The sequence below is a fragment of the Pelobates fuscus genome, chromosome 4 (genome assembly GCF_036172605.1).
Source record: "Pelobates fuscus isolate aPelFus1 chromosome 4, aPelFus1.pri, whole genome shotgun sequence".
NCBI classification, from domain to species: Eukaryota; Metazoa; Chordata; class Amphibia; order Anura; family Pelobatidae; genus Pelobates; species Pelobates fuscus.
The window spans coordinates 361,385,692-361,408,892 of record NC_086320.1 but is presented as its reverse complement, the minus strand read 5'-3'; the positions used below and the strand labels follow the sequence as shown (position 1 = coordinate 361,408,892).

At 37.6% G+C, this 23,201-nt stretch overlaps 1 protein-coding gene across 1 annotated transcript in view; it reads right to left on the bottom strand.

Annotated features, from left to right (window-relative positions):
* The window catches only part of ADARB2 (adenosine deaminase RNA specific B2 (inactive)), a 495,819-nt gene that overhangs the window by 97,131 nt on the left and 375,487 nt on the right, over positions 1–23,201 (bottom strand). Inside the window, exon 5 of the mRNA XM_063452650.1 lies at positions 5,063–5,177. Coding sequence (XP_063308720.1) covers positions 5,063–5,177 — 115 coding nt within the window. The remainder of the gene's footprint in view (positions 1–5,062; positions 5,178–23,201) is intronic.

The following is a 23,201-nucleotide window of genomic DNA, read 5'->3' as shown; positions in this document are numbered from 1 at the left end:
GACCACCACAGAGACCCATTAGAATGTGGAACGTTATGTATCTTGCACGAAAACCGCAAAGGAAATAATTAATAGAATGCTCCACTGGGTGGCCGTCATTTCGTACATACGAACGCACTTGGTTAGGACAATGGATGGCGGCAATCTTGTCTCCCGAATGCTGGCAGCGGGACCTGGTCGTTGGGTGCCAGGAACTAATTTCAGTCAGGCACTTCTGCGACCACCGGTCACAATGGAACTACAACCTGTTCTAGTTCCTGTTCACTTAGACGAACCGCGTTTGGGAGTTACAGAATACCGCACACAGGGAGCATTCTCCACGACCAGCTTTTCTATACCTTATGTGGTTTTCGTACAAAACCCCACGAAAGGAGACCGGCTCTTGCCACAATTTCCATGGAACTATTTTGGGCTTTTACCTCGTGGCAGACCGGTAAAAAGTTCCCTGCGATCTAAACAGATCTGCGGATCTGCGAAAACCAAACGGATCTGCGTGATTTTTGGATATATTGTACACCCAGATCCAGGCTATCCAAGAATGACTTTTGTGCGATTCCCATGTATTTTGGGGGTACTTTTGGGGTGTTGTTATATTGTTAGTTTTTCTGTGCCTGTAGACAATTGAGTTTAGTACAGTTCCTGACTCAATTATCTCTCAGACACAGAGGAGGAGTTTACTGACTGTATAAATTTGATGTCTGTACTGCCAATAAACAGTCTTCTTCCAGCATTAAGGCTCATCTTTTGGGGGATTATGTGATACCGGCGATATTATACCTTGTGGATTATTGGCGTGTTATCATGGGAAAAGGGTATCCGTGGTGGTGATACCGTGACAGACCGCCACAGGTACAATCTTAGTTACTATGTTCCGCCTGATTTTCTGGGTATTGGGTACATTCTCAGTTACTATGTTCAGCCTGATTTTCTGGGCGTTGGGTACATTCTCAGTTACTATGTTCAGCCTGATTTTCTGGGCGTTGGGTACATTCTCAGTTACTATGTTCAGCCTGATTTGCTAGGCGTTGGGTACATTCTCAGTTACTATGTTCAGCCTGATTTTCTGGGTGTTGGGTACATTCTCATTTAATATATAATGAGCCAGTGGTAACATTGAGCAGTGCAACATAGTGAGTTTTGTAGTGGAGCTCATGCAATATAGAATTCACAATCTCTAGCAATACACAAGTCCAGTAATAACATTTGCAACATCTTTAAAATCCTGCTTCGTTGCTCACGAATGTATCGTGTGTACATCAGAATGTAATATGGTCACTGTGAGATTACTGTTGCATGTAACGGATGCTGGGGAAATGTTGTGATAAAGGAGGTCTGGTCACTGCATACACAGATTTAATCCCTTTATATATATATATATATATATATATATATATATATATACACAAAAAGATGATTCTTGGCACTCACCTTTTCATACAAATCATCCAATTTTTTTGCCTAGGTGCAATCCCACGTTGAAGAAATATATAAACAAAAATGAAGAGATGCACTCTGAGGACTTAACAAGTGAAAAAAGGGGATTTATTCCAGTAGGTATAACATCAAAAATTAACCGACGTTTCAACCCATTCAGGTCTTTCTCAAGGAACTTGAGAAAGACCCGAATGGGTCAAAACGTCGGTTAAGTTTTGATGTTATACCTACTGGAATAAATCCCCTTTTTTCACTTGTTAAGTCCTCAGAGTGCATCTCTTCATTTTTGTTTTTATATATATATCAGTTTTTTTGTAGCTTTATGCGCTCATAAAAAAAAATCCAGTTTTTTTTCTTACAGGATCCAACTCTACACAATATTTCTGCCTTTGCAAAAAAAAAAAGATCACCAGTGAGAATTGGCATGATTTAAGATGAATTAACAACTGCAAATGCTTCATATCCCCCCAATTTTTTACTTTTTATTTATTAAAACATTAAACAAAACACTTAGTTATAATCGCAATAAAGCAAGCAATAATATATGTACATATAAAAAAAATGGTTTTGCTATTTATAGCCATTTCTAAGGTTTCTGGAGTGTTCATGAAACATAAAAGTTTTGTCTGCTTGCATCTAGGCTTTTTCGACCATGAACATCGTTTCCTTATGTTTGCTTTGCAATGTACTGCTACTAAGTGCATCGAAGGAAACAAGTCAGTGGAGCAATTATGCCACAGGGAATCTCGCAGTTTGAGGCCTCTTGCATTCTGCTTTGTGAGTCAAGCATCGCCTGCAGTATGACTGCGCGTTACCCTCCCATTTAATCATCTTTCACATGGGCTCAAGAGATATAAACCAACATAAACCAGCAACCCAATCCAAACTGCCGTCAACTTAGTGGGCAAAATGTAAAGAATAAAAATATAATACAGAACGAACACATGTAGCAAAATGAGTTAGCTTGATAAGCTGTATAGTTTGTGTTATTTGATGTAATTTATTTTATCTACTTTTCCCTTTAATTAAAACAAAGAAACAACAACCTTTGGAGAATACCTTGTGAGAAGTACAGTTTACGTATTAAACATTTGAATGCTGTCCTATAATTGCTAAATATATATATTTTATTATCTTAAAAGTTACGATAGAGATTAAACATAGAGATTGCAGGTGATTTTGAATTGTATCTCTTATCGTTTGTAACAATTCTTCCACACGCATGGTGTAGCATATACTGTGTGCTCTGTTTGTACATGACATATTTACAGTTTTGATGGACTTGGGATAAGGACCTACATCACTTATTTTGATGTAATGGGGTTTGGAGGAGTGCACAACCACCAAGGGATGGAAGAGATTGGGCATTATTGGATAGGAACAGGAAAGCACCTTGGGAAACAGAGTTCCTCTCTAAGGCACCAACATTCATCTTTAGAACCTAAACATCCAGCGGAAACACAGTTTGTTCTACTGTTTAACATACAGTAAATAAACTACAAGTTTTATTTGTTAAGCAGTAATTTGTATCAAGTTTAAAATCCATTTTCAAAATTGGATCATGACTCACGAGACATAAATCAGATTTCGCAATAGATGGTTGGATCTGATAGACTTCCTTAAAGGGACTAAAAACCTCTAATGCACTTTAGCTTGCTGAAATGCTTTATGTGTGAGGAGTGTATCCTCTCTTTTCATTTTACAAAAAGTGCTGATTAGAAATCGACACTTATACAAATTATAATGGTTACACCACCTGTTGTGTAGCTCAGTTGAGCTGCATTGGGAAGTCTGTTATTGGACGTGAATTGTATCTCACATGTAAAGTCTAGGCTTGCCTTGATAGAATGACAGTTAACACAAACATTTAGACTATATATATTGCTGTCATTTGGAAGCTTTATTGACATTTTGAAGTGGAGATTCACAAGTAGAATATAAGAATTACATTTGCACAGTGCCCACATAACAAAAACATTGGAGAACTAATATTTTTAATGTTGCACCCATGTAATACACAAAATGGTGCATTTGGCATAATGATTTAAGGTCCCCTGTTTTTTTCCAAACTGTTCTGGAGCCAATATTGCCATGCTATCAGCCTTTCCTTTCATTTTTCCTTCAATACATTTTGTATAGAAAAACTTGTGACAATGGAAAAGTGTTTTTTTTCCCACTGCATTATCAGTGTTACTGAAAAGGGGCCAGGCTTTTGGTACAAGAGAAAGCCCATTTTTTTATTTATCAAATCTCTAAAAATCTCTTTAACAAAAATGGATGATTACAGCCAAAGAGCTATAGCACCATAACCACTACAATGGTCTATATTGGGTTATATTGCTTGGGATACCCTTTTAACTTATTTAAATATTTGGTTGTTATCAGTTTATGTCCACAGGTGACCTGACAAATAGCTTCTAGGTGCATGAAAAAAAAAACAAAAAAACATTTGCATGCTAAAAAAAGTAAATACAAAATATTCTTGACTGGAGTAATTTTAAATATTGTACAGTTTCCATTTTCACAACTCTGTAAGTTCCGATATCAACAATGCGTTCTGTTCAATGAGCTGGAACGCAAAACTCATAACATAACTCAAAATGTATAACATATATTGATAGAATCTGGTATAATCTATGATGTGTGATTTGCTTTCTCACAGTTTCCTCAGGATCATGTATAATAAAATAGTCTGTCAATGATTATATATTTTATTCAAGGTAAGCCATCACAGAGATAAAAACAAAACAAAACTGAAAAAGCAAACAAACAAACAAACTAGCATCCTTTGGTAGCACCCATTGACTTGTCCATTTTTAGAAAAAATAGAAGTTAAGCTAGTTGCTTTATATTGCACATTATGGTATTGCTATCTCATCCTGTGGAACATAGCAATGTATACAGTGTATTCACATAGAGAGTCTTCCGTCCTTCTAAGACCTGCATATTGCAAGGCAAATAATATTTTTCCCTGTACATAGCTGATCCAAATTATTCAATATCCAGAACACGTGCAAAATATAACAATAAGCTACGTTTAGCTACGTTTTATATTTTCATGTATCTTTTGGTGCTCTTTTCAATTTACTGACATTTTAAATAATATACAGGGCTATTCACTAACGTGAGAATTGATTAGAATTCAAACTTAATTCAAAGTGAGTATCAAAATTGCCAAACGGAAGCATTGCTTTCTTAGAGGATTTTTCCAGCAATTTAAGGCTTATATTTGAAATTCAATTTGAATTAATTTTCAATTCCTGGCAATTCTCACTTTAGCGATTAAGCTAAAAAGGATACAATCTAGTTTACATACAGTCACACACAGGACACAATAACCCATATCCCACCACATTACAGCGAGCTTTGCTTACTTTTATTCCAATATGCAATATACGAAATCATTACAACTAGTGCTGTTTCATAACTTTATCTATAAAGTAGGAACAGATTTTTACTGCTAGACTATGCATTTTTTATTAGGTAGAACTGCCTTAGAGCTGTGATAATGAATACTTTGTAGTCATATGTTTAACTCTATTATAGTACTCAGACCCCTGGGATCCATTACCACAATAATGCACACTTAAATGAATTAACGTAAAAACATTTAATACTTAGACCTTACCTCTGGTCATTACTATAGCAGCCAGCGATTTGTGACGTGTGCATACTGATGGGATGCTCGCTGTCAGCTCCTGGGATTTCTGTATCACTAACTGGTATATGGAATCTGCAAACTCCTAAAAAAAATACAAACATGAAAAGATATTAGATACTTTCTTTTTCACGTGAACCGGTCATTTATATTAATATTTATGGGCTTTGCATGATTAATATTCCAAGTTCAGTTTACAATCGTAGCCCTTATTGAGATTATCCCTTATAGCTAAGCTTCATCTTTGTTGAGAAAGGTTTGAAAAAGATCTTTGAGAACCACAAAGTTGTCTTGATTGTGTTTACATACAATAAATATTTGTGAAGATAAAAGTGCAGAGTGAGTCCTTAATTTCTGATTAGATGTTATAGACCATGAGTTCTCATCCCAGTTCTCAAGTACCCTACCCCCTACCCCCTACCAGTCCAACATTTAGGGATTACCCTGTTGTGTCTAAAGTGTTTTTTTTTTGTTTGTTTTTTAAACACCTTAGACACCACTAGGTAATCCCTAAATCCTGGACTGTTAGGGGGTACATGAGGACTGGGTTTGGGAACCACTGTTATATACCATAGTGTGAGTTCAAGACTTGAGATACCTATGCTCATGCACATGAGTTTAAAGAGACCAAATATTAATCAAATATTAATGAGAGAAATGACTAACACAATCTCCACACCAGGGCAGGGCTGAGAAGAGTTGTCAATGGGGACAGCTGTGCAACTGTCCCACCCCCGATTTACAAGAATTGTGGGCTGTAGTGTAGTGTAATCATTCTTCTGTGGATTAAACTAGTAGGAGGTTTATGGGATTTTGGTTGGTACAGTTAGGATGTTTGTTGGCACACTACTGCAGGGTTGGGCAACAAGGTCTTTTCCAGCAAAGCACTGGGTTCGTACACGCACTGGTGGTGTGTAATCTCAATGGAGACAAGAGATATTTTTGAAATGTACCTCTTGTTCCTACTTCCAATCTATTTGGGACAGTTGTTGGCATGCCCATGTGCTGCTTTTCTGCAATCCCTATAATATCAGCTAGCTTCTAGGTAGGATGATATGAAATGTATATAAACAATGGTTTGAGTGTGACGAGAGTTGTTGTACAGTCAAGTTTTCCTTTTTTAGGATAAACACATTCTTATTCTGACCCCATTGCACACTCCATGTTTAATTCTTACTCAATTAAACTCATACTTGTCATGAGAAATATCCGGAGTCTAGGATAACAGTAACAGACTAAAATAAATATATAACTGGTCGGTTACTAAAGTGGCCGGATAACGTATAATAGAGAGGAAATATAGTCAAATACAAGCCTAATATAGCAGAGAGACAGTGAGAACGAGAACTAGTCGTATTGAGGTACACGGTATATCAATAAACCTTAAAGAGAAACTCTGGGTCCAGAACAAAGTCAAGGTCAATACCAGAAATCTAACTATTTAACAAGGAAGGTGCTAAATGGTACCGAGAACAAAAACTATTATAGGGCACAGTGAATGGGGCCAGAGAAGTTTAAATACCATTATGTGTGATTTGATTTATCCACGTCATGCCTACGATCCTAGAACGTCCGTGGACGTTGATGCCAAACTGACGTGGACCAAGTCAAACTGGAATGATGTAATGCCCCCTGTGCATCTTTAAGGACACTCTCTAAACAGGAATAGCGATCTTATTGTTTTTTGCATTTTTTTGTACTGGGATTGGGACCTAAATAGGTCAATATATTTATTTTAGTACATATATAGTCATGCCTACGATCTTAGAACGTGCTTGGACGTTGATGCCAAACTGACGTGGACCAAGTCAAACTGGAAGTGATGTGATGCTCCCTGTGCATCTTTAAGAATGTTCTCCAAACAGGAATAGCGATCTTATTGGTTTTTTTTTGCATTTTTTTGTACTGGGGTTGGGCCCTAAATAGGTCAAGATATTTATTTTAGCTATTTTGGGATAAATATATATATTTTTTTATAGGTTCAAATTTTGCTGAATAATAATTTTTTCCAATTGACATGTCTAATAAATCACTTTGGAACAATGATGCATTTCAGATTTATCACCGATAAAGGTATCTAGGCATCATTGCTTTCTCCTCTGGTCCAGTAAATGGCGTAAATGCAAATAGTCAGCAGGAATCTAGACTAGACGTGATCAGTTTTGCTCAATGTACACTACTTTATGCTAAATAATGTATATACAAAATAAATGCGTTGTGCTTTTTCAATGGTAATACTGGCATTCAACTCCTCTTGTCACAAAGATATTAAATCAATAGATTACATGAACAGAAGCTTTTTAGTAAACACTTTTTCTTTTGTTGAATCTCTGCTTCTGGGTTTATTGGATAGAATTTCTGAAAGGTTAGATTTACATATAAGTTGGACAAATTGTATAAAAGAGATAAAGAGAAACAGTGATTTGCTATTTTGTGTTCTTTGAAGTTGCCGGATGTTTGAGTAAGTTACTGGTATTAAACACCTGTTATTTAACAGGAAAATCACGGATTTGTATTTCAGCCCAAGAGAATTTCAGACTATTTTAAATATCAGAGAAATAAAAGAGAAAGGCTTAAGAAATTATAAAACTGTACCAGGTTAAAAAAACAAACAAAAAACGTGTAATGCAAACAAAATTGACTCTGGGTCCGAAATAATGCAGAAAGCATCTTATCAAAATGCACCTGATAAAAAAAAAAAAAAAATGTGTATAACACAAACAGACGTTAGATTATTTATGGAGATTATATGGAGATACCATTCAGGTCCTAAACAATGTACAATGTCAACATACGATGTATATGTATAAAGCCATGAGTTGTTGTTACGTACTCTCTATGTCCAGTATAGAGCCTCATGTTGTCAAATTACAATGTCTACATAGCTAAACTCTAGCTTTATCATCCCAATGCATTCCTAGCGCAGATGCCATAATGTGATGTCACTGTCCCCTCCTTCTCCTTAGATATTCCCTCTTCCTTAGGCTTGCTGTCACCTGGTCCTCAACTGGTTCCATCACGACCTAGGACTATAATACAACTTATCACACAGACACAATTCACTTCCCTGCCCATTGCATATATGTGGGAAGTCACAATCATAATCTTTAAACAAACGTTTTAGAAAAAAAACAGACTTACAGTTTTTATGAGTATCACTAATATTGGCACCCTTGGTAAATTTGAGCAAAGATGGATGTGAACAATTTTCTTTATTGTTTAATCATTTTTTTTTTTTTTTTAAATACACAAATGCTACAATTGTAAGGAGGGAATAAACTACAAAGACACATTGCAAAGGTTTTAAGATTTCATAAAATTGTTGAGAAAGTTTTCAGTTCACTCTCTCTTTCTGCCAAATTTAGCAGCTATTTACGTATAGATATTGTACGTGGTATGTACTTACATCGTCTAATCTAATTATTGTGTTCATTACTGGGCAGCTCTTTGATACATTCCCAACATGATTTTTCCAAACAAACAAAAAAGAAGGTAGCAGCAGTAGTAGGGCTAAAACAATGATGTAACTACAAACAATAAGTTGATAAAAAAAAAAAAAGACTGTCATTGCTAAAAAAAACAACCAACAAAACCCCCAGAGATAACGCATATGATCCTTCTTCATTGAGTGGAGATGTCCGTCATGAAACGGTAACAATGTTTGATTCATGGATACACGGATCCCTTGGGGCAAATGATAAGACCCTGATGTGTTTATTTATTTTTTTATTCATGGACATTATTATAAGAAATGCCTATATTTCTGCTAGCCTTCTATATACACCTATCCTCAAAAAAAGAGAAGTAGCAACGCTAAAGGCAAATCTTTCAAAAAGAAAAAATATATTGTATGAGCTACGGCAACATAATTTCTCCTGCTTTAAAACGTATTCTGTATTCAGTGATTTGTTCCTGGGTAAAACAAGGTTGCTGTGAAGTTTAGCTCTTATCAAACTTTGCAAAGTCTTGCCAGATAATTTGAAACCTGACGAGAGACCCGACACTTCAATGGCATGAAAAGCAGATTGCCATATGCCCCGACAAATCAAGAATCAGGCCATTAGCATCGCTGCAGCAGGAAATCCACAACGATTAGGCTAAAAGACAGCATGAACCTGTACAGAAATGAAAAGGGAAAAAAAATAAAAAAAATCCAATATCATTGGAATGGCCGCTTTTTTTTTTTTTTTTTGCTTAAATCGTGTCCTTAACTTACCATTCAGAATAGAATGTTATTGTAGTTAATGTCTCTCTAATATCACATTCTCTGCATTGATCTATAGTTCCGGGAATGCGGTTTAGCATTATTATAAATGTGATATACTGAATAAATTAATATATATTGTGAAAATACATTACTCTCATTTTATTTTGCACGGCGTATTATATATTGACTTAAATAAAGTAGAATATTGTCATCCCTTAAACTAACATTGCACTAGGCTTGTTTATAATAATGTTTACTTGGTGCTATATGTAAGATATACAGATTGATAAATTACACATACACGACTATTTACTAAATGCTGTGAATTGCCAGGAATGCAAAGTGAAGTTTTAGATTTAAGGCCAAAATAGTTAATCTGGAAAAGTATTCCAAGTCAGCTATATTTCCAATTTGACGACTTAGGCCTTAAAGGGATACTATACGCACCCAGACCACCTTATTTCATTGAAGTGGTCTGGGTGCGGTGTCTCTGTCTCCTTAACTTGGCAATTGTAATGATTGCAGGTATTGAGAAACTCTAGTGGCTGTCTCTCCGGGTCCTTAGCAGACTTTTGGTTAACTAAATGACGCTGGATGTCCTCACGCTCTGCATGAGGGCATCTAGCGCCAGCTAAAACCCCATAGGCATTGCATCAGGTCTACCTGATGTCAGAGAAGGAGGAGCGGAGGTGGTGCCTGACCCAGCACAGAAAGACGTAAGCGATGGAATCAGGAAAGTGACAAAAGGGTTTTTATCCCCTTATCAGTTGCAGGGTAAGGGGGTGCAAGTGAGGGGGAGGGGGGGAATCCAGAGGGTACTGTAGTGCTAAGACTACAACTTTGTATTCCTAGCACTAAAGTTTCCCTTTAAATTTGAAATTCATATTGAATTCACTTTGAATTCCGAACAATTCTCATGTTAGTGAATAATTCTTTAACAGTACATGTGCCACTCACCCACCCGCTATGTTGACTGACTGACGGCATACAGGGAGTGCAGAATTATTAGGCAAATGAGTATTTTGACCACATCATCCTCTTTATGCATGTTGGAGGTGGAGGTGGAGTACTGGTTTGGGCTGGTATCATCAAAGATGAGCTTGTGGGTCCTTTTCGGGTTGAGGATGGAGTCAAGCTCAACTCCCAGTCCTACTGCCAGTTTCTGGAAGACACCTTCTTCAAGCAGTGGTACAGGAAGAAGTCTGCATCCTTCAAGAAAAACATGATTTTCATGCAGGACAATGCTCCATCACACGCGTCCAAGTACTCCACAGCGTGGCTGGCAAGAAAGGGTATAAAAGAAGAAAATCTAATGACATGGCCTCCTTGTTCACCTGATCTGAACCCCATTGAGAACCTGTGGTCCATCATCAAATGTGAGATTTACAAGGAGGGAAAACAGTACACCTCTCTGAACAGTGTCTGGGAGGCTGTGGTTGCTGCTGCTGCACGCAATGTTGATGGTGAACAGATCAAAACACTGACAGAATCCATGGATGGCAGGCTTTTGAGTGTCCTTGCAAAGAAAGGCTATATTGGTCACTGATTTGTTTTTGTTTTGTTTTTGAATGTCAGAAATGTATACTTGTGAATGTTGAGATGTTACATTGGTTTCCCTGGTAAAAATAAATAATTTAAATGGGTATATATTTGTTTTTTGTTAAGTTGCCTAATAATTATGCACAGTAATAGTCACCTGCACACACAGATATCCCCCTAAAATAGCTAAAACTAAAAACAAACTAAAAACTACTTCCAAAAATATTCAGCTTTGATATTAATGAGTTTTTTGGGTTCATTGAGAACATGGTTGTTGTTCAATAATAAAATGAATCCTCAAAAATACAACTTGCCTAATAATTCTGCACTCCCTGTATGTGTAAAGTGGGTGGAAACATTTATAAAATGACTCAAATACAGACAAACTTGGGTGTTGTATCAGAATTTAGAGTCTGTTCCCAATCTAAGCATCATCACAAAAAATTAAATGGGGCACCTGGTATTCGGATGAGATTCGAATGAACAATAATAGAATTTATCCCAATTTAATGAATGCATTCTGGAAGCACAAGGGTTCACCTCTACACCTCCATGGATGTATTTGATATTTTTATATTGAAAACATTTATTAGCAGTTTTCCAAGTGTTCTTATAGAGAGCTATAGAGCATTGTGATGGTTAGGTAGAAACAGCGCATGCACTTTCATATATATATATATATATATATATAGAAAATGTTGTTATATGATAATCTGTGTGTTATTATTATACGACCTGCTCACTTTTATATTTTGACCTGTAATGTCTTTAACAAGTATGAATTTATTATGTAGACTGTGAATGCTGACTGTGTCATTTCATTTTGTAGGCACGATAGATGATAAAAGGACACTGTTTACCCTTAAACTGACTCAATATATTGTTAAGGGAGGTCTGGAACATGAATTTCAAATGTAATTTATAGCATTATAGACAAAGCAATATTTTTCAACACCAGCTCTGTTGCCCTGTGGAAATGCCTTTACAGAGCTTTTATGTAGATAAAGAGAGTCCATTTGTGTTAATTTAATATCTGTTCTAGTGCATTAGCTTGACACCCCAGGCTTGTCTTTAAGCATACAGGAGGTTATGGATTGAAGCAGTTTCTCCTCTCCGCTGAAATTTGCAGCTCTTGCCAATCCGTGTTCATCTCTGCAGGGTAGGGTTTAAAGGTGAGAGTTCAGCAAGGAATCTTTCCCCATATTATTGGATTCGGACACAATATTAACTTCAAAATGATTCTTTGATATTGATATTGATATTCATTAAGTGAGTATTACATGTACCATTGTCAGGATTTATTGCAAGCAGATATACACACTTCTACATGCATGTATATTTATGTATGTATTTAAGCATATGTATATATATGTACAAAATATATATGCACTTAGTAAACTATGGGAACCCTGAAGGGATTTCTATCTGCCTAAGGGCTCATATAGCACATTAACAGGGCTAGCATATCTTAGAAATGGTAAATAAATCTGTTTTTATTCAACATATAGTGAACAGCAGTTCAGTACATGGTTGTATCCTTTAAAGTGGGACCGTACTCAAGACAGCTTCAAAAATAAGCAACATCCACCCAACCACTTCAGCTGGACTTTGATTGTTAAAAGGTTACTCCAAGCATCATAACTACTACAGACTATGTACCCTGGACCCATTTCCCAGTAATAGGGCAAACCACTTCGCCTACCCTGCAACCCATCTCTGTCTGTGTTCCCCAAGGTTCTGTCCTGTCGCAGTTATTTGTCTATACTGCCTCCCTTGGTAATCTCATTGACTCCTTTGGATTTCAATGTCACTTCTATGAGGATGATACACAAATCTATCTGTTCTCTCCTAATCTATCCCTGTCCCTCTTGATTTGTGTCTCTGACGGCCTCTCTGCTATTTCTAACTGGATGGCTGCTCACTTCCTCATACTTAACCTATCCAAAACAGAACTAGTCTTTCCTCCCTCAAGTGTTGCTACTTCTGTGTCTGTCTCCTTCTAAAACTTTCGCTTTTCCATCAGCTATATCTCGTAGGCTTGCTGCCTAGGAGTTCTCCTTGACTCCAACCTCTCCTTCACCCTTCATGTCCAGTAACTTGCCAAATCCTGACACTTCCATCTCAAAAACATAGCTTGCATCCACCCCATCTGATGTGGTTAAGGTGCTGGTCCATGCAGCTATCCAATCTTGCCTTGACTATTGCAATTCACTTCTCAGTGGTCTCTGGGGTTCCCAGCTTGCCATGTTACAATCTATAATGAATGTGGTCATGAGACTCATCTTTCTGCCTGCACCTCCCCACGCCTGACCCCACGGTCAGACCTTACACTGACTTCCTGTATGAGTTAGGGCTCAATTTAAAATGTTGGTGCTTGCTTACAAATCTCTTCATAAATCTGCTCCTGCCTACCTATCCTCACTAATACACAAGTATGTCCGATCCCGGCACCTACTTTCTCCCGAAGACCTGTGTCTATTCTTCGTTTGTACTGGTACCTCTGACTCTCACCATCAAGACATCTCTAGGGCTGCGCCATTCTGGCTGAACTCCTTTCCCTTCTCCGTTAGACTCTCAACCAGTCTCCATTCTCTCAAAAGATCATCAAAAACTAATTTCTTTAGGAAAACATATCAATTAAACTGTTACCTTTCCATCCCCACACCTTGGTAACCCACCCTGCTTCCTAACATGCAACTATGTCATCCAAAAAACTAACCCTTCATTGTAAACTACTCTAGTAAACTACTTTTTCCCATACCTGAAATACATCCTACCCTTAGCTCTGGTGTCACTTTACCCCACTCCCTCCAGAATGTAAGCTTGTTTGAGCAGGGTCCGCAACACCCTATTTTCCTTTGCATCCATCTGGTCTGGTTACTGGTAACTCATCTGGTTACAAATACTTGTCTGTTAGTCCATCTATTGCACAGCGCAACGTAATTTGTTGGTGCTTTATAAATAATAATAATAATGAGGCCCCAATGACACAGCTTGCAGTACCATGACCACTTAAAATCACTGAAGTGGTCATGGTGTTTGGAGTAACCCTTTAATTTAGCACAGGTAGGAGTTTAGCAGAAATTTGCTCTTATGTAAATGTCGCAATGGTTTTACATATAATTGCCTTTTTATTTTTGCCAGCTTTCAATTTCCTCTGCTTATACGCAGATAGATAGATAGCTACTGTGTACTAGGTGAAAATATAATGAGTTCAGTACTTGTTAATAAACATTAATCGAGGGCAACCGTTGGTATGATATGAACTTTTTTTTGTTGTTGCCATAAAGGCATTGTTAGTCATTTAAATATTTATGTGTTGGTTTTATCTGTTTAAATTTACCAATAAATGAATGATTTGAAAGATCTACTCAAAGGTCTATGTTTAAAATATTAAAGCATCTCTTAAACTGCACCGTTAAACATAGAAAAGACACAATGTTGCAACACTTCTAAAGGAAACAAACAAAACGCTTGTTTTCAAGTATACTATAACAGTTTGCGCAGAGTTTGGGCAATTAACATTTAGAAAACATTGTTCAGAAATTGCCAGAAAACTGATGTAATAATCTTCGGCTGTCCGGCAGTTTCTGATAAAAAAAAAAAAAAAGCTAAAACTAATTTATTTTTTGTTTGTCCTCTACTATTATTGACAGAGCCTTCGTCAAAGATTTATATCTTCATTTCTTGCTGCCGTTCCATCATTGGTCATTTCTTTTTTTTCTTTTTTTTTTTTTAAATGACAAAAATCAAAATAAACACAAAATACACTAATCCTAGCATCAACCTTCGAGGATGTAAGCCGTGTGCAAATTTTTTTTTTTTTTCTCAGACGCGATAAAATCTTGCCTATAACCACGTCAAACCTTTTCAATAGCAGGTCCAGATGGCTTTGCGGGTCGTATGACAGGTTTTTACTCACTGAAACCTTTCTAAGTGCCAAAATATCTTTGTGTCTCACTTGTGGTAAAAGAAAAGCGTAAAGAAAATGGCTCACATTTAAAGTCCTCAGGAGCAAACACTCAAGAAAAGTAAATTCTACCTGTTGGACTGTTGTTTTTGTGCAGTGTTAAAAGGTTCTTGTGAGATTCTAGCAAGCGCAGGGATTTTGGTATTTTTTGTTTTGCCGGTGTATAGAACAAGTACACCGGATGAACGTGAAATCTGGAAACAATAGTCTATTGACAGAACTTAGAAATGCAAGCAGATAGTGGAATTATAATAGTTACCCAATAAAACACACCACTGGAAGAGACATTCTACGAGAGATTTAACATCTGTTGTTAAGGAGAACGGTTCTGGTGTACCTAATGTACCACACAGGAGAGAGGGAGACGGACTAGCACTAAGCTGGTAATGATAGGGATTCACTAAAACCTATATAGAACAAGGGAAAAGAACTCTCTAGAAGAGTGGGAATACCAGGTATTCCCACTCTTCTAGAGAGTTATTTTCCCATCTGTTGTTAAGGACTTTTATAGATCATCGGTTTTCAACCCAGTCCTCAAGGTACAATGACAGTCCAAGAGACAATTCCCAACTCTGGTCCTATAGGAATACTAGCAAATTTGCTGGTGCCCCTTAAAGGGACAATTTAGGCACCTTAAGGCACCATAACAATTTAATCTAAATGGAGTTGTTATGGTGTGAGGAGGCCCCTGTGTGTACTCTTACCTCAAGGGGTTAAACTGTTCTTGAACACCTCTAGCGCTGATCCTCTGATCCCCCCCTGGCTCATTAAATTTTAGTTCACAAAACTGGTTTGACAAAGGTATGTTTCTACTCAAAGCAGTTTTGGGAATGGGGAGTCTATGCTTTACTATACGCTTCCTGCAACTGAAATTTCAGAAGCCAGATGCCGTCTGGGGAGAGTTGAGATCAGTGCTGGAGGCAATGTTGGGGTTAAACCATTCAAGAATGGTTTAACCCATTGAGGTAAGAGTGGGCCCCGGGGGCCTTCTGTCAAAATAACAACTGATGAGATTTATTACAAGCCAGTAATGTAGATAATACATTAAATTATAAATATACAAAGCATAAACAAAAAAAGATACTTCCAGGAATCCAGGAATTGTCTGAAGTATCTTCTTTTTCTCTCTGGCACAATCAAGATACAAACTTTTACTTTAAATAAGAGATGCAACCAACAAATCTGAGTGTAATCAGTTACTGCACCATATGTATTGAATGTATCATCAGTATGGGTAGAACTGAATTATTACATGTTTATATTCCTAACGCTAGAGTTTAGTTTTATATTTTACCTTTGAAGGCTATATGAATTTCACTGCCTGGTATTTATTTGCAGAAGCAATGTGCGGGATAAGGAGACTTATGGGAGGAACTGTGACTAAGAGGTCTTACTATGGATGGTTTAGAATCAGTCTAGCTTTGGGTTAATTAACTGAAGAGCACTAAATTACCTCCATCCCTCCACACGGGGCATCTGGAGCAGAAGAGCACTAAATTACCTCCATCCCTCCACACGGGGCATCTGGAGCAGAAGTAAGAGGCTAATGGCAAATCCATGCTTAACCTATTACAGCTCTTGTGCATGAAGAGCTGTAATGGCGCCTAGAGGCATGGAGTAGGTCTCTAATAACTAAAAAAAAGCTTCAATTTTCCTTATGGCTAGTACCAACATAATCATGGCATTCTGGAATTCAGCATAACCATGGCATTCCTTTTCTGTCCTCGGATTGTGCCTATATTAGCTCTTATTTTACATCATTCATTTAGTCCTTAATCTAACAATATTTGCATCAAAATAAATATTTTCTCTTCTCACCCCTTACCTCCTCAAAAGACAAGAAGCAATTTAAAAAATGTGCCCATTAATCTGTGATTATGGAACATATACATTTGTGACATGCAGGCATTAGTGTTTGTATCACTTTTATGTTGTTTATATTTAACCCCTTCCATTCCACTGCATGGTTCTTCCTCAGAATTACTTACACGAAACATCCATAATTCAAATTAACAAGCGGGCAGGCGAAACGGACATCAGCACAACGCTGCCCTTATTATTAGACCATTTCACCAAACATACACAGTATCCCATCTATTTCCCAATGCTCCAGGCCGATATCATGGTTGAGTAAGTGCAAAGCATACTTGGTGTCATTTTTGGCACGGTCACTGTTGCTAAAGCCTTCGGGCAAGCCATACATCATGAAAAATTGTTATGGTTCCACTAGGCTGCAGCAAATGACATTTGAGTTATTATGTCTGTAGGTCATCTTTTATTTTTTTTTTTTAGTTCTTAACAGTCAGTGAAGGATCCAAATCAAAATGTCATATTTGCACTTTGTGGCGTGTATTTGTGACACATCCCAAAAATATCAACCCGGTACTAGCAAAAAAAAAACCCTGTACATCGCTGTGTTTTACTGTGCTTGGGCAGCCTCTGTAATTAGTCATTTCATAATGATTTCTTAGGAGCGTTACAAATATTTATCGCATTAAAAATCAGCTTTCAGAATATTGCCTTCATTTAAACTTTCACGTTCCAATGATTTTGTATTATTCCCATCGACTGAAATAAATGAAGAAAATGTCTTAGACTACACATGAAAGCATGTAAAAATCAATAACTGGATTCTTAAAGGATTTAATATGCCTTGAATACATTCGGTTCAAACAGTTTCTTTAAATAGCATTTTCCCCCCCCCACCATAGTTTTTTTTTTTTCCCTCACAGTCAAAAATAAAACATTATGGCGATAATTACTATTTTAATTACACCTCAATCATCAAGTCTGGTTTGCATGGAAAAGGAAAGCTTTTAAGCTATTTTAAGGTAATAAATAAATAAATAAATCAACCACAAAAACTATATTCCATAGGAAGGGAGATTTACAAGATGGCCGTCTAAAATGGCCACATGCAAAATCTGCTCCTTGGGGAGACTTTGATCCGTTGTGCCCCATTGTAATTTTGGTTAGAATGTCACAATGTTACATCAATGAAGAAACATCCAAGGATTCTTTTGATGCTCTTTTGATACTCCGTCACAGAGCAATATTTGTTTTTTATTCCCTCTCCCCCTCCCTTAGTCTTCAGCACCTAACTGTTCTCCCAAATCATCCCCCTTTACCTCATACTTGGTAATCTTTGCGGTGCTAGATTCTTTTACATGGTGAAACCATTTTCTAAGTACCGGCAGTGACGTACCGTCACCACCTTCTTCTTCCCTGAGTGTGCAACGGGATCTTAATGCCGGCAGAATTAGGAGTCTGATGTCAAGATACGTGTTTCGCCCTGCCTCTTCGGGCTTTCTCACGCATGGCGTCAGGCAAAAAGTTCTGCCAGATTGAAGAGGTGAACCAACACGCAGTGGGAGAGATCACCAGCGTTTACACCGAATATTGAATCAACTGCTAAATAATGCCCCATATACTCCATCTTGTTTTTCACTTCTTGTTTTAAGTTTTTGGTTTTGAAATAAAGCATAATAAAAGATTAAGGCGACCGGCTGATTTTTCTCTGATGTGGGTGAGCTTACTGTGATTGGGATCCAACGTATTTTACGGAATTGATCCTCCCTGAGTCTGATATTCTAGATTGGTACCAACACCACTCTTATCTTGTGAGTGGGATTCATATATATGAATTTGGAATGCATTTTCCTATTGATTTGCACTATTGCACTTTGATTTCTTTTTTAGGTTTACTTGCTACAATTTGCAATACTGGTTTCTAAGTATTTATTTAAATGTATAACTTTTTTTTTTTTTACTATAAAATCACTATAAGGGATTGTAGTTGTTTTATAAATAGCACTTTGGTTTTAAACACACATTTGGATTATCAAACATTTTTACAACACTGTATAATTTGACCATTTAACTGATAGTCCAGTTTTACTTTTAAAGGGACACTATAGTCACCCAGACCACTTCAGCTCAATTAAGTGGTCTGGGTGCCAGTTCCCTCAGGTTTTAACCCTTCAGATGTAAACATAGCAGTTTTAGGGAAACTGCTATGTTTACATAGCAGGGTTAATCCAACCTCTAGTGGCTGTCTTCCTGACAGCCGCTAGAGGCGCATCTGTGATGCTGGATGCGAAATTTGCATCCAGCGTGCAGAACGTCCATAGGAACGCATTGAGAAATAACCCTTCAGCGCCAAGGGAGGAGGACACTGAGGGTGTGGGCACCCTTAGGGCACTATAGTGTCAGGAAAACCGGTTTCCTTTAAGTCACATACGTTTTTATGGTTGCTGCACATTATTTTAAAAAAAATTGTAATCACTCAAAATTTGTGCTCACATTTAGCATTTAAAAAAATTGTGCACTAACCACTATACACATCACATTTTGCACATTTTCTGTAAGAGTGTAAGTGCAGTGAGCTCACAGTACTGACATCATCAGAAACTTTCCACAAAGCAATATTTGCTAAGTGATAAAACAGCAGTGGTAAACAGAAATCCTATTCGTTAAAAAAGAACAAACATTATTGCTAACGTTTCTTTACTATATATTTATATATTATATCTGACATTCTGTGAAATCATGTTTACACAAATCTCCTGTATACAGAAATCATGGGGAGTTGAATGAATATAGAAAAGTTTTGCTATGAAAAATGACAAAGATCGATTTTATCCATGCTTTAAGGGTGTCATTATAACAGCTGTAGAGAAGTAAATTTTTATGCATTAAAAACTGATCTGTGGCTAATCTGGAAAATAACATCTACTTAGATGGACTTAGATCTCTAATCGCAGTGGGGGATCTCACCGCATGACTACATTTTATAAAGTAATATTTATTTTAATATACCATATCGATTTCTGACCATGCACTCTAAGGAAGAACATTTAATTTGTTAAAGGGACAATCCAAGACCCAGAACTGATCAAATAATAAAATATATCACATTTTGCATTATTATTATTATGATATTTATATAGCGCCATCAAATTCCGCAGCGCTTTACAATGGGTGGACTAACAAACATGTAGTTGTAACCAGAGCGGGTTGGACACACAGGAACAGAGGGGTTGAGGGCCCTGCTCAATGAGCTTACATGCTAGAGAGAGTGGGGTAAAGTGACACAAAAGGTAAGGATAGTATTAGACTAATGACAGTTGCAAGAGTGGAATCAGTCGGGAGCTATTAACAGTTTAATCATATTGAACATCTCTGGTTATAAATAGCCATACTGTGACTGTAGCTAAGTTGGCTAAGTGTGTTTGTCCCCCTCCTGCTTACCTTTCACTTGTGGTCCAGTGGAGAACCTTCCTTGGTGGTCTGGTGGGAGAGAATTGATGTCTGCTCCAGTACTGGGTGCAGATAACTATAAAAGCTTCTTTGCAGGTCCGGCAGACCGTTAATGACTCAGAGCATAAGCTGTGATGCTCTGAGTCATTGCAAAGTGCTGGGGGACTGCAAAGGCATTTTTAAAATGTTCTGCACCTGATAGTGGTGCAGACAACGCTCCCTTGAGTAGTTCAGTGGTCACAGGGACAAGCAGGAAAAATTTTGAAATATCTTTTGATCTACCTGCCGGCTCAAGGAGGACCTATTCCCGGACCGTAAGCCAGTCACCTATCCCAAAAGTGGTGGAGGAGTACGAAGAAATACATAAGGAGGTGCTGTGAGTCAGAAAAGACACACAAAGGATTGAGGGAATTCAGATAGATGTGAGCAATTATTATTGAAAAATTCAGAGGGGGCAGTTCTCAGAAATCTCTACTCTAGGTGCCAAGTACCCAACCCACACGTAGTACAATTGTTAGTGAGTAAACCCTTAGAAACCTATTGATGGAAACATTTAGCTGAACACACTTGACTTTTATCCCTTCCCATATATTAACACTCTTTAATCCCCCTCTTTAGTTTCACAATCTGACATAGTACCTTCTTACAGAGTCAAGATAATGTCACTAATTAACATTAATAACAGCCAACTATTACAAGACAATACCCCTTTGTGACAGTAAGAAGGTTAATGATACTAACTTGAAAAAATAGTAGTTGTCCTCTCTGTAACAAGGATAAATAGCACAGAGAGAAAAGGTTACATTTCCTGAATATACTAGCTGCACTGTTGCAAAAAACAATATTTCTTTCTTATTTGGTGCAATTTCCGATTTTGCCCCCCTCCTTGTCACAGGTGCCTCATTCAAGGGCCCTGTTTAGCCTTGTACTGCAAAGAGTCCCAGGAGGAGGAATTCCCCAAGTAAATTGATGTTGTGGCAGGCCGATGCAATGTATGATCATAACTGTAACTAAACCCCTGTTATTTTTGCCTAGATTCAGTATTTACAAAAATGATTACATTCTGTGAGCTTTGAGATTGCTGTTTAGTGAAAGAGTGAGTGCGCTGGATCTTGTTTGTTTTAAATATATATTTACACACACTGATCAGCCACAACATTAAAACCACTGACAAGTGAAGTGAATAACATTGATTATATCATTACAATAGCTCCTGTCAACGGGTTAAATATATAAGGCAGCAAGCGAACAGTCAAATCTTGAATTTCATGTGTTGGAAACACGAAAAATGGGCAAGCGAAAATATCAGAGTAACTTTGAAAAAAGTAAAATAGTGATGGCTAGACGACTGAGTCAGAGCATCTCCAAAATGGCAAGTCTTGTTAGGGGTGTTCAGAGTATTCCAAAAGTGGTGCAAGGAAGGACAACCAATGAACCATGTTCAAGGTCATGGGTGACCAAGGCTCACTGATGCACGTGGGGAGTAAAGGCTAGCCCATCTAGTATGATCACACAAAAGAGCTACTTTAGTTCAAATTTCATTGCAGTCTGCTGTGTATTGGGCTGCTTATATGCAGATCATCAGAGTACTCAAGATGACCCCTGTTCATTGATTGCCTGGTCTGATGAATCATGTCATGCTTTAGATCAGGTGCATAGCGTTTGCATCATATACTTGGGGAAGAGATGACAGCAGGATGCACGATGGTAAAAAGGCAGGCCGGCAGAGGCAGTGTGATGCCTGGGCAATGTTTTGCTGGAAAACCTTGTGTCCTGGCATTCATGTGGATGTTACTTTGACATGTACCACCTACTTTTAGATTGCTGCAGACCATGTACACCGCTTCATGGCAATGGTGTTCACTGATGGTAGTGGCATCTTTCAGCATGATAATGCCTCCTGCAACACTGCAAAAATTGTTCAAGAATGCTTTGAGGAACATGACAAAGAGTTTAAGGAGTTGCCTTGGCCTCCAAATTCCCAAGATCTCAATTTGATTGAGCATCTGTGGATGTGCTCAAACAACAAATCAAATCTATGGAGGTCCCACCTTGCAATTTGCAGGACTTAAAAGATTTGCGTCTAATGTCTTGATGTCACATACCACATGACACATTCAGAGGTCTTGTGGAATCCATGCCTCGATGCATCAGATCTGTTTTGGTAGCACAAGGTAGGTGATGTTAACGCTGTGATTGATAACGGTTTAGACAGATCTTGATGTTGCAGAGGGATTAAATGGGACTCAGTGAAGAAAGTGTGGGTAGGAATAAAAGGGTTGTGGGACTATGTAACAGGTGTACAATGATGCCAAGCCAAAGTGTGCATAAGATACTCCATTGCCCCCTCACTGCTCCCCCCCCCTCCCTCCAAAAAATCACTATTATTTAGTAAATTTAGTAGCGGTATATCTAAGAGCAGCTTGGTTTTACAAACCCTCCACTTCTTCTCCAGCACAGACTCTTGGCGAATACACACATACGATTGTGGCTTTTATATGCTTCTCAATGTGCTTTAACGCAGGGGAATTTAAAGAAAAAAATTGAATACTTCTTTAAAAAGGCTTTCATGTTGCACATCATAATCTACACTAAAGTTGAAATACAGACACATATCACTTTATACCAATTCGAGGGAAGCAGGTGCAAATGAGAATTACATAATGTTTAATTATAGCAGTGAAGCCAATGAGCCAGAAAAAGTTGTCCTGGTACTGGATAGGGCAGGTAAGTCGAAGAAGTTTATTTAAACAATAAGGAACTGTCTGCTCAGTAACCAGACAATGCTATTCTGATTATATTATTCATATCACACAGCTGATTCTCTGGGGGTTCTCAGTAAATATTCCGACCATCCAGCCAGGTAAAGATTTCATTTTTTTGTGAAAAATGTTTTTCTAACCTTTAAAGCCTGAGGCATTGTACGCAGCCATTACCAAAACGTATTGATCGTATGCTCCTGCCTTTCTGTTCTGTATTAATAAAACATCCTGCTAACTTCCTTACAACTCCTAAGAGTACACCTGTCATTTTGTTTTCATTCCAATGTCCACAAAACATTCCGACACAAGCAGTACTTGATAGAACAAGGTTTGTGACCTGTCTTACGCTTTACAGATGTACGAACGCTTGCT